General features: G+C 43.3%; 1 protein-coding gene across 4 annotated transcripts in view; it reads right to left on the bottom strand.

Moving 5' to 3' along the window:
* LOC106731555 (stonin-2) overlaps positions 1 to 14,446 on the bottom strand; it is a 133,086-nt gene that overhangs the window by 76,165 nt on the left and 42,475 nt on the right. For all 4 annotated transcript variants that reach the window (XR_012903349.1, XR_012903348.1, XM_075926762.1 and 1 more), the window contains exon 4: positions 13,880 to 14,077. Coding sequence is in view for 2 of the 4 variants with exons in the window: in XM_075926762.1 (XP_075782877.1) it covers positions 13,880 to 14,077 (198 nt within the window). In the remaining 2 variants the exon portion in view is untranslated. The remainder of the gene's footprint in view (positions 1 to 13,879; positions 14,078 to 14,446) is intronic.

The raw sequence follows: 14,446 nt of genomic DNA, 5'->3' as shown, positions 1-14,446 counted from the left end.
GTTTATGTGATTAGACAGTTGGCAACCCTGTGCCCCAGAGGTAGCTTTGTGGCTTTTATATTGAATGAGCATTCAGTCAATAGGCTTTTCAGAGCAGGAACCTGTGGTTCCCTATAGGTTTTAGTGAATACAGCCAAGCACATTGCTGGCACTTAAGTAATACCACTAATTTTATGTGAGTTTTGTTCAGAATCACCACTTTGTTCATGATACATATTCCTTGTGAGAACAGTGCACTCATCGCTGCAAATAACTCTGTGCTGATCCCACAACAAATTCCCATTAATAGGGTTTACACTAAATTGCCCCTTTAAAAATGATTGTGGAAAATGGACTACAGGCAGTCCCCGAGTTACGCGGATCCGACTTATGTCGGATCCGCAGTTATGAACGGGGCTTTTCTCGCCCCGGAGGATGGGAGCGGTGGGACGCCCAGATGCACCGCGGTCCGCCACCCCCGTCCTCCGGAGTGAGAAAAGCTGCTCCCCGTCTCCCTGGTCTGCAGGGAGACGGGGAGCAAAGCCTTGGAGCACGCCCGCAGTGGGAAAGCCGCGGCGCGCCTGGGCTGTCCTGCTGCGGGCGTGCTCCAAGGCTTTGCTCCCAGTCTCCCTGGTCTGACCAGCAGACCAGGGAGATGGGGACCAAAGCCTCGGAGCACGCCAGCAGTGGGACAGCCGCGGCGTGCCTGGACTGTCCCGCTGCCTGCGTGCTCTGCGGCTTTGCTCCCCGTCTCCCAGGTCAGCAGACCAGGGAGATGGAGCAAAGCCGTGGAGGACTTGGGCGGTCCCGCCACCCCCGTCTCCCTGGTCTGCTGGGGGGCGGGGGGTTGCAGCTAGTGCCCCCCCCAGGAGACCAGGCTTTTCTTGCCTACCCCTGGGGTAGAGCAGCTGGGGGCTGCCGGGTTGGTCCCGCAGCGCCGCTCCGGACCAACCCGGCAGCACCCCAGCTGCTCTGCCCCAGGCATCCTGATTCAGCCGCTGCTGGTCAGTTTCAGCAGCGGCTGAATCAGGACGCCTGGGGCAGAGCAGCTGGGGTGCTGCTGGGGTGCTCCAGTAGCGCCGAGGAGCCGCGCTACTGGAGCAACCCAGCAGCACCCCAGCTGCTCTGCCCCAGGCGTCCCCAAGTCAGCCGCTGCTGAAACTGACCAGTGGCTGACTACAGGAAGCCCGAGGCAGAGTTGCTCTGCCCCAGGCTTCCTGGAATCAGCTGCTGATCAGTTTCAGCAGCAGCTGACTTGGGGATGCCTGGGTTTCTTAAGTTGAATCTGTATGTAAGTCAGAACTGGTGTCCAGATTCAGCCACGGTTGAAACTGATCAGTTTCAGCAGCGGCTGACGCCAGTTCCGACTTACATACAGATTCAACTTAAGAACAAACCTACAGTCCCTATCTTGTATGTAACCCGGGGACTGCCTGTACATAAAAATGGCCCTACCTATTCTGCATATCTACTCCCTGTGTGACTGAGTTGCACATAAATGTCATATTCCCTTTTTATTACTGCCAGCCTCACAGAGCCAAAACTGCTATGGAAGAGAAAGCTAAGAGTTACACATGAACAGCACCTTAGATAATAATCGTGATGCTTAGGCCTTCAACTTTGTACCAGTACTGCTTTGATAGTACCATTGTCCTTCTAGTGTTTTCATTTTCAGCTTCTTGTACTTGGTATGACACACAGAAGATACCCAAATGTTAATTATCTGTATTTACGCCACTCATATTCATTTCAGATTATATCAGTGCTCCAAAATCAGCTTCAGGACACTTCAGGAAATTATTGCACAGAACCTTGCATTTTCCATTCCATTACAGAACCTCCATTTGTGATAGCTATCAGCAAACCTCAGGGCTGGAGCCAATATGTGTCTGTCCATGCACCTTCTCAAACATTATCCAAAGATCAGATTTAAATCAACATGGAGATTTAAACAAGAGATTACACCAGGAAGGTTAGAATCTTAATGTCTGACTACAGTTATTTATTCTTATTTTGAGTGCCACCAAGCCTGTACACACATCAGCATATATATGATTAAAATGAAATAAGAAACTAAGTCTAAAATAATTCTTGACCACTGTGCAAACTAGGGAGGCTAAAGAAATAAATGGCAATGAAGGCAATAAAAAAATGTGAGTAACTCAGATAAATTCCTTTCCCCAATCAGGGATTGAACTCCAAAACAGAAGGTAGGCATAAGTGGTCAGTTTTCAAAATGGACAGAGGTAAATAGTGGTGCACCTAGGGGGTCTGTTCTGGAATCAGTCCTATTCAACATATTCACAAATTATCTAGGAAAAGGGTAAATAGTGAGGTGGCAAAATTTGCAGATGATGTAAAACTACAGGTTGCACCTCCCTGGTCTGGCACCCTTGAGACCTGACTGGTCCCGGATGGAGGATTTTTCCAGACCAGGGGAGGTCACTTCAGGCCCCCTGCTGCCACTTGCCCCCTTACTTGGTTTCCTGGCTCCTCCTGCAGCCCAGCTGAGCTGCACATCAGCCCTTGGCCCCTCCACAGCCTAACTGAGCCACATGCTGGCTCCTTGGCCCTTCTTGCAGCCCAGCTGAGCCATGTGCTGGATGTTGCCAGACCAGAGAAGCCTGGATTTTAGAGGTGCAACATGTATTTGAGATGAGAAGCCACAGGCAGACTGCGAAGAGCTACAAAAGGAGATCTCAAAATGGGGTGAGAGAGCAACAAAAATTTACATTAAATTTAACGTTGATAAATGCAAAGTAGTACACATTGGAAAAGTAATCCCAGCTACACATATAAAATGATGTGGTCTAAATTAGCTGCTAACACTCAAGAAAGAGATTTTGGATTCATTGTCAACTGATTTTTGGAAACATCCAGTGTGTAGTGGCAGTCAAAATGTTCCCAGATTTTGAATACTGCATACAGATCAGATTGCCCCATCTCAAAGAAGATATTTTGGTACAGGAAAAGGTTCAGAAAAGGGCAACAAAATTATTAGGGCTATGGAATGACTGCTGTATGAGGAAAGATTGATAAGACTGGGATTTTTTAGCATTGAAGAGACAACTAAGGGGGCATATGATTGAGGTCTATAAAATCATGACTGCTGAAGAGAAAGTAGTTAAGGAAGTGCTATTTACTTCTTATAACTAGAGCCCTGCACAGATATAAAATTTGTATCTGCATCTGCAGCTGCAAAAATGAGCTTCAGATATCCACATTGACTTACACAGATGCAGATACCTATGGATATAAAGTAGATATCTGCACATTTGCACGGTTCTAGATACAATACTTGTATCCATGGCCACATCCATATCCTCAAAAAAGAGCAGGAAATATCTGAATCCACATCCACAGAGATGGATACTTGCAGATATAAAGTGGATATTGGCAGATTTCAGGACTCTACTCATAAATACAAGAACTAGAAGTCACCAAATGAAATTAATAGGTAGCAGTTTTAAAACAAACAAAATGAACTTTTTCTTCATATAACACACAGTCAACCTGTGGAACTCCTGGCCAGAGGAAGGCCAAGACTATAAGGGTATGTCTACGCTGCCACCCTCGTTTGAATTAGGGTGGCTAATGTAGGCATTCGAACTTGCAAATGAAGCCCGGGATTTAAATATCCCTGGCTTTATTTGCATGTTCCCAGTGCCGCCATTTTTAAATGCCCCGTAGTTCGAACTACCTGCCCGCAGCTACACGCGGCACGGACTAGGTAGTTAAAATTAAAGCTCCTAATTCGAACTATCGTTACTCCTCATTGCAGGAGGAGCGTCCAGACTACCACACTGTGCCGCCAAACAGCTGATCGACACAGCCCGGCGGCCATTTTGATGTAAATGAAGCATATGTCTAGCAAACTCATCTACATGGCTCCGTCGACAGAGCCATGTAGTCTAGACATACCCTTAGAGACTCATAGTTTGACACAACTGAGCAATTCCCTTTTCATTAAGCATGTCTTGTTTAAACTTTTATGGAGCAAGCAAAGGGAGCTCTGAATCTTAACTTTCACTTTCTTTTGTGATTATACTGACAGTGGTTTTGTTGTGTATTTTAGCTTCAGCTGCTACCATTATGGCCACTCCACACCAGATAAAGAGCCAAATATAGTGGAGAAAAAGGACTTGGAATGACATGTTCAATGAGATCCTGCAAGCCAGTGCTTCATTAAACCATGAACACAGTGCCTGAAGGATGAATACTGTGTAAAAGCCTTGACTCCCTAGAGAAGGAAAGAGCAGAGAGGAGAAAGGCCCAGGAGTCCCAGCAGGAAAAGCAGAGGGGGATGCACCAGGACATAATGAGGCTTCTCGGAGTGCGTCTAGACTACATTCCTCTTTCGAAAGAGGAATGCAAATGAGCGAAATCGAAAATGCAAATGAAGTGCTGATTTACAAATCTCGCGCTTCATTTGCATAATCTCATCTGATTGCTATTTCAAAAAAGTTTTTTTTTTTTTTAAAAAGCAGTCTAGATGCGCTTCTTTCGAAAAGAAACCCTTTTAAAGAACATAAGAACGGCCATACTGGGTCAAACCAAAGGTCCTTCTAGCCCAGTATCCTGTCTTCCGACAGTAGCCAACACCAGGTGCCCCAGAGAGGGTGGACCGAAGACAATGATCAAGCGATTTGTCTCCTGCCATCTCTCTCCAGCCTCTGAAAAGCAGAGGCCAAGGACACCATTTTATCCCCTGGCTAATAGCCTTTTATGGATATAACCTCCATGAAATTATCTAGCTTCTCTTTAAACTCTATGGGTATGTCTACACTACCCTTCTAGTTCGAACTAGGAGGGTAATGTAGGCATACCGCACTTGCTAATGAAGCCCGGGATTTGAATTTCCCGGGCTTCATTAGCATAAGCGGGGAGCCGCCATTTTTAAATCCCCGCTGCTTCGAACCCCGTGTAGCGCGGCTACACGGGGCTCGAACTAGGTAGTTCGGACTAGGTGCCTATTCCGAACTACCGTTACTCCTCGTGAAACGAGGTGTACCGGTAGTTCGGAATAGGCACCCTAGTCCGAACTACCTAGTTCGAGCCCCGTGTAGCCGCGCTACACGGGGTTCGAAGCAGCGGGGATTTAAAAATGGCGGCTCCCCGCTTATGCTAATGAAGCCCGGGAAATTCAAATCCCGGGCTTCATTAGCAAGTGCGGTATGCATACATTACCCCACTAGTTCGAACTAGCGGGGTAGTGTAGACATACCCTATTATAGTCCTAGCCTTCACAGCCTCCTCTGGCAAGGAGTTCCACAGGCTGACTACACGCTGTGTGAAGAAGAACTTTCTTTTATTCATTTTAAACCTGCTACCCATTAATTTCATTTGGTGTCCTCTAGTTCTTCTATTTAGGGAACTAATAAATAACTTTTGTTTTTCGGCCCTCTCCACACCACTCATGATTTTATATACCTCTATCATATCCCCCCTCAGTCTCCTCTTTTCTAAACTGAAAAGTACCAGTCGCTTTAACCTCTCCTCATATGGGACCCGCTCCAAACCCCTAATCATTTTAGTTGCCCTTTTCTGAACCCTTTCCAAGGCCAAAATATCTTTTTTGAGGTGAGGAGACCACATCTGTACACAGAATTCAAGATGTGGGCGTACCATAGTTTTATACAGGGGCAGTAAGATATTCTGTGTCTTATTTTCTATCCCTTTCCTAATAATTCCTAGCAACCTATTTGCCTTTTTGACCGCTGCTGCACACTGCGTGGAAGTTTTCAGAGAACTGTCCACGATAACTCCAAGATCCCTTTCCTGATTTGTTGTAGCCAAATTAGCCCCCATCAGACTGTACATATAGTTGGGGTTATTTTTCCCAATGTGCATTACTTTACACTTATCCACATTAAATTTCATTTGCCATTTTGCTGCCCTATCACTGAGTTTGGTGAGATCTGCTTGGAGTCCCTCACAGTCTGCTTCTGTCTTGACTATCCTAAACTCTTATGTTCTTATGTTCTTCAAAAGAACCCTGTAAACCTCATTTTTTCAGGAATAAGAGTTCTTTTGAAAAAGGGTTTTTTTTTTCTAAAGAACTATGTCTAGATGGATTTTTTTTTTGAAAAAACCTTTTTTGAAAAAGCGATCGGACAAGATCATACAAATGAAGCATGAGATTTGTAAATCAGCGCTTCATTTGCATTTTTGATTTCCCTCATTTGTATTCCTCTTTCAAAAGAGGAATGTAGTCTAGCCGCAACCTCAGGCAGCAAACCTTGATTCTGAAGACTCATGTGGATCCTAAAGATTCAATAATCACAGATGTATCTTCCTCTGCAGTCCATGGATAACTCCATTGCAGCACATCTCTACAACAGCTACCTTTCATAACATTTCATGTCGCATCCAGGACCACTGCCTTACCTCTATCAAGCCACACCTGGGGACATTAAAGACAATCCCAGTTTCATATATACACTGATCTGTGAATGCCACAATTGGTGTATGTGTAGCTAAAGGACATGAATGTTCCTTCCCCTTCATAAATTCTGTTCTATTAATTTATTAAGTTTTGGATGTATTTGCTTTTAAAGTCGCAAGGCTTTTTATTTTTCCTGATTTTGTTACAGAAAAAAATTCTATTATTTGGATCATAATTCACCTTTATTAGTTCACAACATATGCTGAAGTGTTCCTAGCACTTCCAAAAGTACTCCTTTAGCAGTTATTGTACAGGGTGCCAATACATATAGGATCAGTGGCACAGTGTAATAATCACAAATGTACAGCAAGTGCCACAAAATTAATAGGTGTATCGACAGAGTTATATTCATACATATAAAACCAAGCACCACTCTATTCCTAATAGGCCCTGAAACAGCAGGGCCAAGTAGAGTACAGTACACCACAACACACTACTGCAGCTCATTGTTAAAGTGCTCTTTCAAAGCCACCCTGAGCTATCTTGCTCCACACTGAGCTTTTCTAATAAATCTTGTGTCTGGCCTTTCAAGCTAAGTAGGCAGCCACTGCACTTCTGCCCTCCACTTCAGCAGCAAACTTTCTCCCTTTGCTTCATGGGTAGTGTGCGGGACACAGCAGGAAGTTATTACCACTTGGATGTTTTTCTCACTGAGATCCAATCTTATGAGTGAACAATGCCAGTGTCTTTTCAATCCACCAAAAGTGCATTCAACTGTCATTCTGCACCTGCTGAACTGGTACCTGCATCTTTCCATTGGATTGTCAAAGGGGCTGGTGTATAGCTTCATGAGACGGTGGAGTAAAGGGTAAGCTAGGTAAGCAGTACAGGGTAGTACCCTGTACTGCTAGCGGCGTTTCAACCTTCCCAATAGTAATCCACCAGTTGGGAAGGAAAGTCTCTGTGTGTAGCTTTCTGAAGAGTCCCGTGTTCTTAAGATTCAAACGTCAAGCACCTTCCTTGGTCACCCACACTGATGTTGGTGAAGCACTCCCAGTGATCCACTAAAGGTTGCATAACCATGGAATATCAATCCTTTCTGTTGGTGTGGCAAGATGGCCTGGTGCCAAAATAGGGATGTGTGTGCCATCTATTTCTCCACCAGAATGTGGGAACCCCATTCAAATAAAATCCATCCCCTATGTCCTGCATGCTGCTGAGAATCACAGTCCTGTGTAGCAGGAGAAGACTAATGGCCTGGCACACTTGCCTCAGAACAGCTCCCACAGTGGATTGTTTAACTTCAAAATGATTTCCCATGGACCAATAGCACTCTGGGGCTGCAAGTTTCCACAGTGCAGTTGCCATTCCCTTCTCCACTGTCAATGCACCTATTTTGTGCATTTCTGTGTGTATTGGAAGGCTGGGGTGAGCTTGGTACACAGACTCGGGAACATAGACTGGTGTATCTGAAAATTCTGCAGCCACTGCTCATTATCTCAAGTTTGCATTATGATGCAATCTCACCAGCCAGTGTGCTTTTCTCAGAAGCGGTGCTGCACCATCCATAGCTGCTCTGTGAATTCCACAAATAACCTTAAATAGGTTCTTACGATATCCCACCATAATCTGTACTCCAGGAAACCATTATATTCCCCACTGAGTCATTTCTTTTTGCAGCTCTACATCCTTGCTCCCAATACTCATGACAATAGTGCTCATCTGTGCAGGCTCCATACTTGTGTCAGAGATGGTGGATAGCAAGGAGGGGCACCAGGTTTGTGGGATTTTGAAAAAAGGGGTGAAAATTATGGGACAGAGATGACATTATGGATTAGAGATTGCTGCACACTAGGAAGCTGACCCCATGCTCCCAGTCACCTTACACAACTCATTTCAACCCAACTCTCGGATAACACGGCTACCTCTCTATTACACTCTCAGATGTACTGAATGAGGTGACGACTCTGGTCCCTGGTGCAGGGGCTCCCACTGGCTGTTCAATGGTATAGAGCATCCAGCTTCTCCACAAACTCCAACATTCTGATTTGTTCTGCATCCTCCCCACACGTACAACTGCCTATCCTGCCTTCCAGCAGTTAATTGCCCATCCCCCACAGTTCCCAGGTCAGTTCTGCCCTTCCCTCTCCCTCATCCCCTACCCTCTGCTCCTCCTGGGCGGTTTTCACTGCCTCCTTCTTGTCCTGGTACTGGGGAGCCAGTGCAGCAGGATCCTCTTTCCCTATCCAGGCCTTCAGGGAGAGGCATTTAAGTGCTTTATCTCCTCCCTCTTCCCTGGCCTGGGGTTTCAGGGATGCAAAGGGGAGTGGAGAGAACCAGGGAGAAGACTGACCCACTGCACACAGGAAGGAAGGAGGAAGCAGAGCTATTCTGAGTTGCTGGGCACTCTTTCCGGGCTCTCCTGCCTTCCCAGGAGAATGATGTCTGCTGTTCCCTCTCCCCTACCCACAACTCCTCTCTACATAGGAGAGAGGGGAGAGACTCCAGCTGACATCTTGCATCTGTCCTGAATCGTCTGTTCTTCCTCAGAAGGTGGGCATGGGAAAAGCAACCAGGGGTTCCCCCCGCTGCTTCAAGCAGGTCTGAAATACATGCAGAACTGTCCCTAGTCATGGATGAAATCATATCAGTCACGAAGAAATGGTGAAAGTTGGCAACACTGAAATTAGATCAGCAAAAAAATCTGTGTTTTAATCATTTGAATGTTACCAGTAACACAGGGGAGAACATTGTAACAAATGAGCTGCATGTTTGCAGCCACTAAGCCTGGAGCAGTTCAGGCAACTGGGGTGATGCAAGGTGGTGTTTGCCAAGGGCTCAGGATGTTTTGCATCCAATTGTATGCAATTTTAAAAAACAAAGTGTGACAAAGTTAGCTCATGATATGTTAATCTTAAACAGAAGTTATGGGCTTGATGCTGAAATTAATGGGTGTGGTTCTTTGGAAGGGGGTCAGATTAGATGATCATAATATGGTCATTGCTTCTGGCCTTAAAAAATACTGAACAGTTTTAAATAAAATTGACTTTTGTTTCACCTATTGTTGTTTGTTTTATTATCTTTTTCCTAGTCTACCTGGAAACTTTCCATACCCTTCCCTCCCCTCCTAATAGTTTTTCATGTACCCAGGCCCCTGAGATTTCCTAGTCCTTCCCTTCTCATCCTTCTGCAGGAAAGGGAAGAGGACTGTATCCTTGGAGCCTTCTCAAGTACTAATGTTTAAAGCCTTCAGCTTGCCTTAGGAACTGAGACTTGGGAGGCCTGGTTTGTATTCCCACCTCTGAAATGGACATTGCTTTGTGACTTTGAAACCTTTTGGGGCCACATTCTCTCCATGAGTAAAATGAGGAAAAGGACACTTTCCTTTCCTGCAAATTTTGACTCATTAAAATTAAGATAAAAGCACTCAGCTTGTTTTTGGATAACCCTCAGATGCCTTGTCCAATCTGAATTCAGATCTGTACTTTTATAAGAAAATACTGGGTCAGACCAATGGTCCAATGTCCTAAGTATCTTGTCTTCCAACAGTGGCTGAAGACAGATGCTGAAGAGGGAATAAAAAGAACATTCTGTCCTAGCTTCTAGCACTCAGAGATGTAGTGATACACAGAGCATACAGTTTCATCCCCAAACATCTTAACTAATAGCCATTGATGGACCTATTCTTTAGGGGCATATCTAATTTTTTTGTGTTGACCAGCACTGATCGTAGTACATATCCTCGGTAGACCCTGTTATTTACCTCTCTCCACTGTGGAAACTAACCATTTAATCCTACCCTTTGTTTCCAGTCTTTTAGATAATTACTAATCCATGAGAGGACTTTCCCTTTTATCCCACAACTGCCTATTTTGCTCAAGAGCCTTTGGTGAGAGACCTTGTCAAAGGTTTTATGGAAGTCCAAGTACACAATATCTACTGGATCACTCGTCCACATGTTTGTTGTCTCCCTCAGCAAATTATAATAGATTGGTGAGGTATGATTTCCTTTTACAAATGACATCTTTATTTCCCCCATATCATATTAATCTCTCTTCTGATAATTCTGTACTTTATTATAGTTTCAATCAATTTTCCTAGTACTGAAGTTAGTCTTCCTGGCTTGTAATTGCTATGACCAACTATGGAGCCTTTTGTTAAAAACAGCTTTACATTAGTTATTGTTCACCAGTCATCTGGCATAGAGACTAATTTGAGCAATAAGTTACATAGGTTAATAGTTCTGCAGTTTCAATTCTGAGTTTCTCCACAACTTGTGGGTGAGCGCCATCTGGTCATGGTGACCTATTACTATGTAATTTGTCAGTTTGTTCCTAACCTCCTCAGTTGACACCCCAGCCTCAGATACTTCCTCAGATTTGTCCTTAAAAAGAATGGCTCAGGTATGGGAAATCTCCTTCATATCACCTTTCTCCAATTCTGGGATATCTGGATTCAATTTTCCAATTTTCTGGCCCATCTCCAGTATTATTATTGAAGAGGACAGGGCTGTTTTATAATATGTTTGGCTCGTGAGCTGCCCAAATATTAACTAAGAATTGTTGAGAAGTGCCTTCAGGATACAAAAGAAGGTAAATTAACCTTGAGCTCAACATTTATATACATATAAGCATTCTAACTGATGCTTCAATGGCGTTTCTCCAATTCAATTCACCATATGCCTGATATAAAAAGAATTTCAGTGTTCATTAATTCACACTGCACACTCTACAAGCAGCTAATAAAGAGAGAGGGGTGATATCAGCTTGCTTTGCAGCAAAGATTAACATCTTCCAAACGAGACAATGACTGGCACAGGGTTTGGTAACTTCACCCTAAATATTAATTTTTGCATCATTTAAGACAGAGCTCCAAAGAAAGCAACAAAAAATGATCAAAGTTTTTGAAAGTAATGCCTAGAAGTGTTTGGTAGAGAACTGAGCAAACGCATTTGAGATCAAGTCTTAGATATAGTCATGTTTCCAGAAGAGCTCAGGGCCAACTTTTTAAAAACTTAGCACTAATATCCGAGGCCAAATTTTTAGAAGAGATTAGCTCTGACACAAACTCCTAAAAATGGGCTAGATTTTCAGAAGAGATCAGCACCCAGCACACTGAGTTATTTTAAAAACCTGCCCACTAGAGTTTGTGGGCACAGATCTCCTTTGAAAAATCCAGCCCTGATGCTGAACAATTTTGAAATTCTGACCATAATTAATGTCTGCAAATAATAAAAGCACTGTTGATTTCCTTGAGCAGGTCTTTTAAAGAAACACTCAATCTTGATTTAAAAATTGTCAGTCATGGAGAATCAGCCAGGGCCACTGATAAATTGCTCCAATGGTTAATGATTCTCTGTTAAAAATTTACATCTTGTTTCCAGTAGGGATGTTAAAATGCTTGTAATTAAGTAAAATTTCAGAGGTTACACGATTATACGCAGGTGGCAGTCAGCTCATGGGAAGCCGAGCATGTTGGGAACCGACTTTTAAGCCATTTTCATGTAGGTGCCAGCTCCTACCTGCTACCCCGCACTACTGTCTCTGTATCAGAGGGAGCAGTGCAGGGCTCCAGGTGGCTCCCTGCAGGTCTGTGTTTATTGGGAGCCTGTGTGTAACCTTGAACATTAACTGATGAGCCAAGGCTTATCAGTTAGCTGTTTACATGGTTAAACTTTCATATCTCTAATTCCAATCCAACTTCTAGTGGTTGGATCTCATTATACCTTTTTCTGCTAGCCTGAAGTATCCATTATTAAACATTTGTTCCCTATGTCGATACTGAGAGACTGTGATCAAGTCACCCTTTAACTTTCTCATTATTAAACTAAAGCAATTGAGCTCTTGGAGTCTATCACTATAAGGCATGTTTTCTAATCCTTTAATAATTCTTGTAGCCTTTCTCTGAATGCTCTCCAATTTATCAACACCTTTCTTGAATAGTTTACCACAGAACTGGATACAATATTTTAGCAGCAGTTGCATCTGTGCCAAAAACGAGGTAAACTAATCTTTCTTATTCCTATTTGAGACTCCCATTATGTCTTCCAGGATTGCATTAGCCCGTTTGGTCACAGCCTTACACTGAAGCTGATGCTCAGCTGATTTTCCACCACAACTCTTAAATCTTTCTCAGAGTCACGCTTCCCAGGATAGAGTCACCTCATTCAGTGAGTATGGTCTCTGTTCCTAGATGTACACCCTTACATTTAATCACATTAAACTTCACATTGGTTGCTTGAATCTAGCTTAAAAGTTATTCAGATCTCTCTTCATTATTTACAACTTCCCCAATTTCTGTATCATCTGCAGCCTTTATCTGTGATAATTTTATGTTTCTTTCGGGTCATTAATGCAAACGTTAAATTGCATAGGGCCAAGAAATGAATCCTGCAGAACCCCACTAGAAGTGTGCTCATTCAATGATTTACAGTTACATTGACACCTTTCAGTTAGCAAGCTTTTAATCCATTGAATGTGCCATGTTGTTTTTATTTTGTTATAGTTTTTTTAATGTAAATGTCAAACAATAGCAAGACAAAAGGCTTACAAAAATCTACTACATCAACATCATTAATTACCTTTAGCAGCCAAATGAGTAATCTCTTTAAAAAATAGACTTATTCCCAAGGTCATACAGGAAATTTGTGACAGATTAACCTTTACCTTTCACTTTCTTTCTCATGCAGATATGGAATATTTTGATAATGAAGACAAGTGGCTACTTTATAAAGAGTAAATATCTTCAAATAAATGCCTTGTGTTACTTCTTCTGAGAAATAGAGCACTAATAGCAAGAATTTAAAAGTTCTCCCCTTTGCTCATTGAATGAATTACATAGAACAGTGGCAAGATGTGGGGCAGCTAGTCATTTTACTAACAACAGTTACACCGTCATAAATATAGCTAATGTTTAAAATAATGTTTGTCTCTCATTATACATGGTCAAACTTTAATTCTTTTGTGGGATAATTTGCCCAAGACTTGCCAAAGACCAACACAAAATAAATGGCTTCCCTCAGCAAGAGTTCAAATAAACAAACAAATGGAATAAAGCATCTAGCAATTAGGACCTTCAAAATTAAGTACACTTTCTGCTCTCAGAACCTTTCAGTGTTCTTTTATCCAGAAACAGGCTGCTTCCTTTCTGTTCTATTCCTGTAGTATCATCCTCAACCCCATGATACAGAAGTAAATGTAAGAAAGACAGAAAGAAAGACTGAAAAACCCAAGAAATCAGCTTGGTAGTTTGTGGAAACACTCTTGAATCCCGTCCTGTTAACTAGAGACAGGCCTGAGCCAAACACACCTGAACTTTGAGGACATTTGGATATGCATCTAAACTTAATGGCTTGCCTCCATCTATAGCTCCTATAGCATGGTAGATCCAGATGTTGAAGTTTGGTCTGGTTTTGCAGCCAAACTCTGTATCTCAGTTCTGAACAGACCTAAACAAGATAAGTTTGATTGTGACTGGGAAGAACTAGAAACATGTAAAAGGTACTATTTGTCTTACCAGCTGAGTCTGCTGCAGAAGCCCCACCACTGGTCAGGTCCTCAGTATTTATTGACTGCAAATCTGTGTAGGAGGGGGCAATGCTTGGGCTGCTGGTGTCTTCTGAGTTGGTTGTCCAGCTGCTCTCTGAGGTGAGGGGTTGTCTCTCAGAACAATCTGAGGAGGGAGAGGTCCAGCAGGGTGCACTTGATGGAAGGGCTGAATATGGGAAACAAAGAGACACTTAAGTGTCCTGGATGACAAGAGTTACAGGAGGGCAGATCTCTGAAGGAGAGGGGAAACATGAATGACACTAAAGATCTTTGGGATAGAAGAGCATGACAGCCCAATGAGTCATGAGCATAGGGGAAAGGCTTTCTACCAGCACATTATTTAAATCGCCGCTTCATTTTCCTATGCCTGGTAGCCTAATCTACATGCCTCTGGCGACAGAGGCACGTAGTCTAGACGTACCCTTAGTGTCCATTTGCTGTGTAGACGTTCTCTTTCAGAAGAAACTTTTCCAGAAGATCTCTTCTGGAAAAGCTTCTTCTGAAAGTAGCCTGAAGTCTATACATAGCTGTCATG

This window comes from Pelodiscus sinensis, chromosome 4 (genome assembly GCF_049634645.1).
Source record: "Pelodiscus sinensis isolate JC-2024 chromosome 4, ASM4963464v1, whole genome shotgun sequence".
NCBI lineage: Eukaryota > Metazoa > Chordata > Testudines > Trionychidae > Pelodiscus > Pelodiscus sinensis.
Note: the sequence above shows the minus strand (reverse complement) of the source record. Positions and strands in the feature narration are given on the sequence as shown.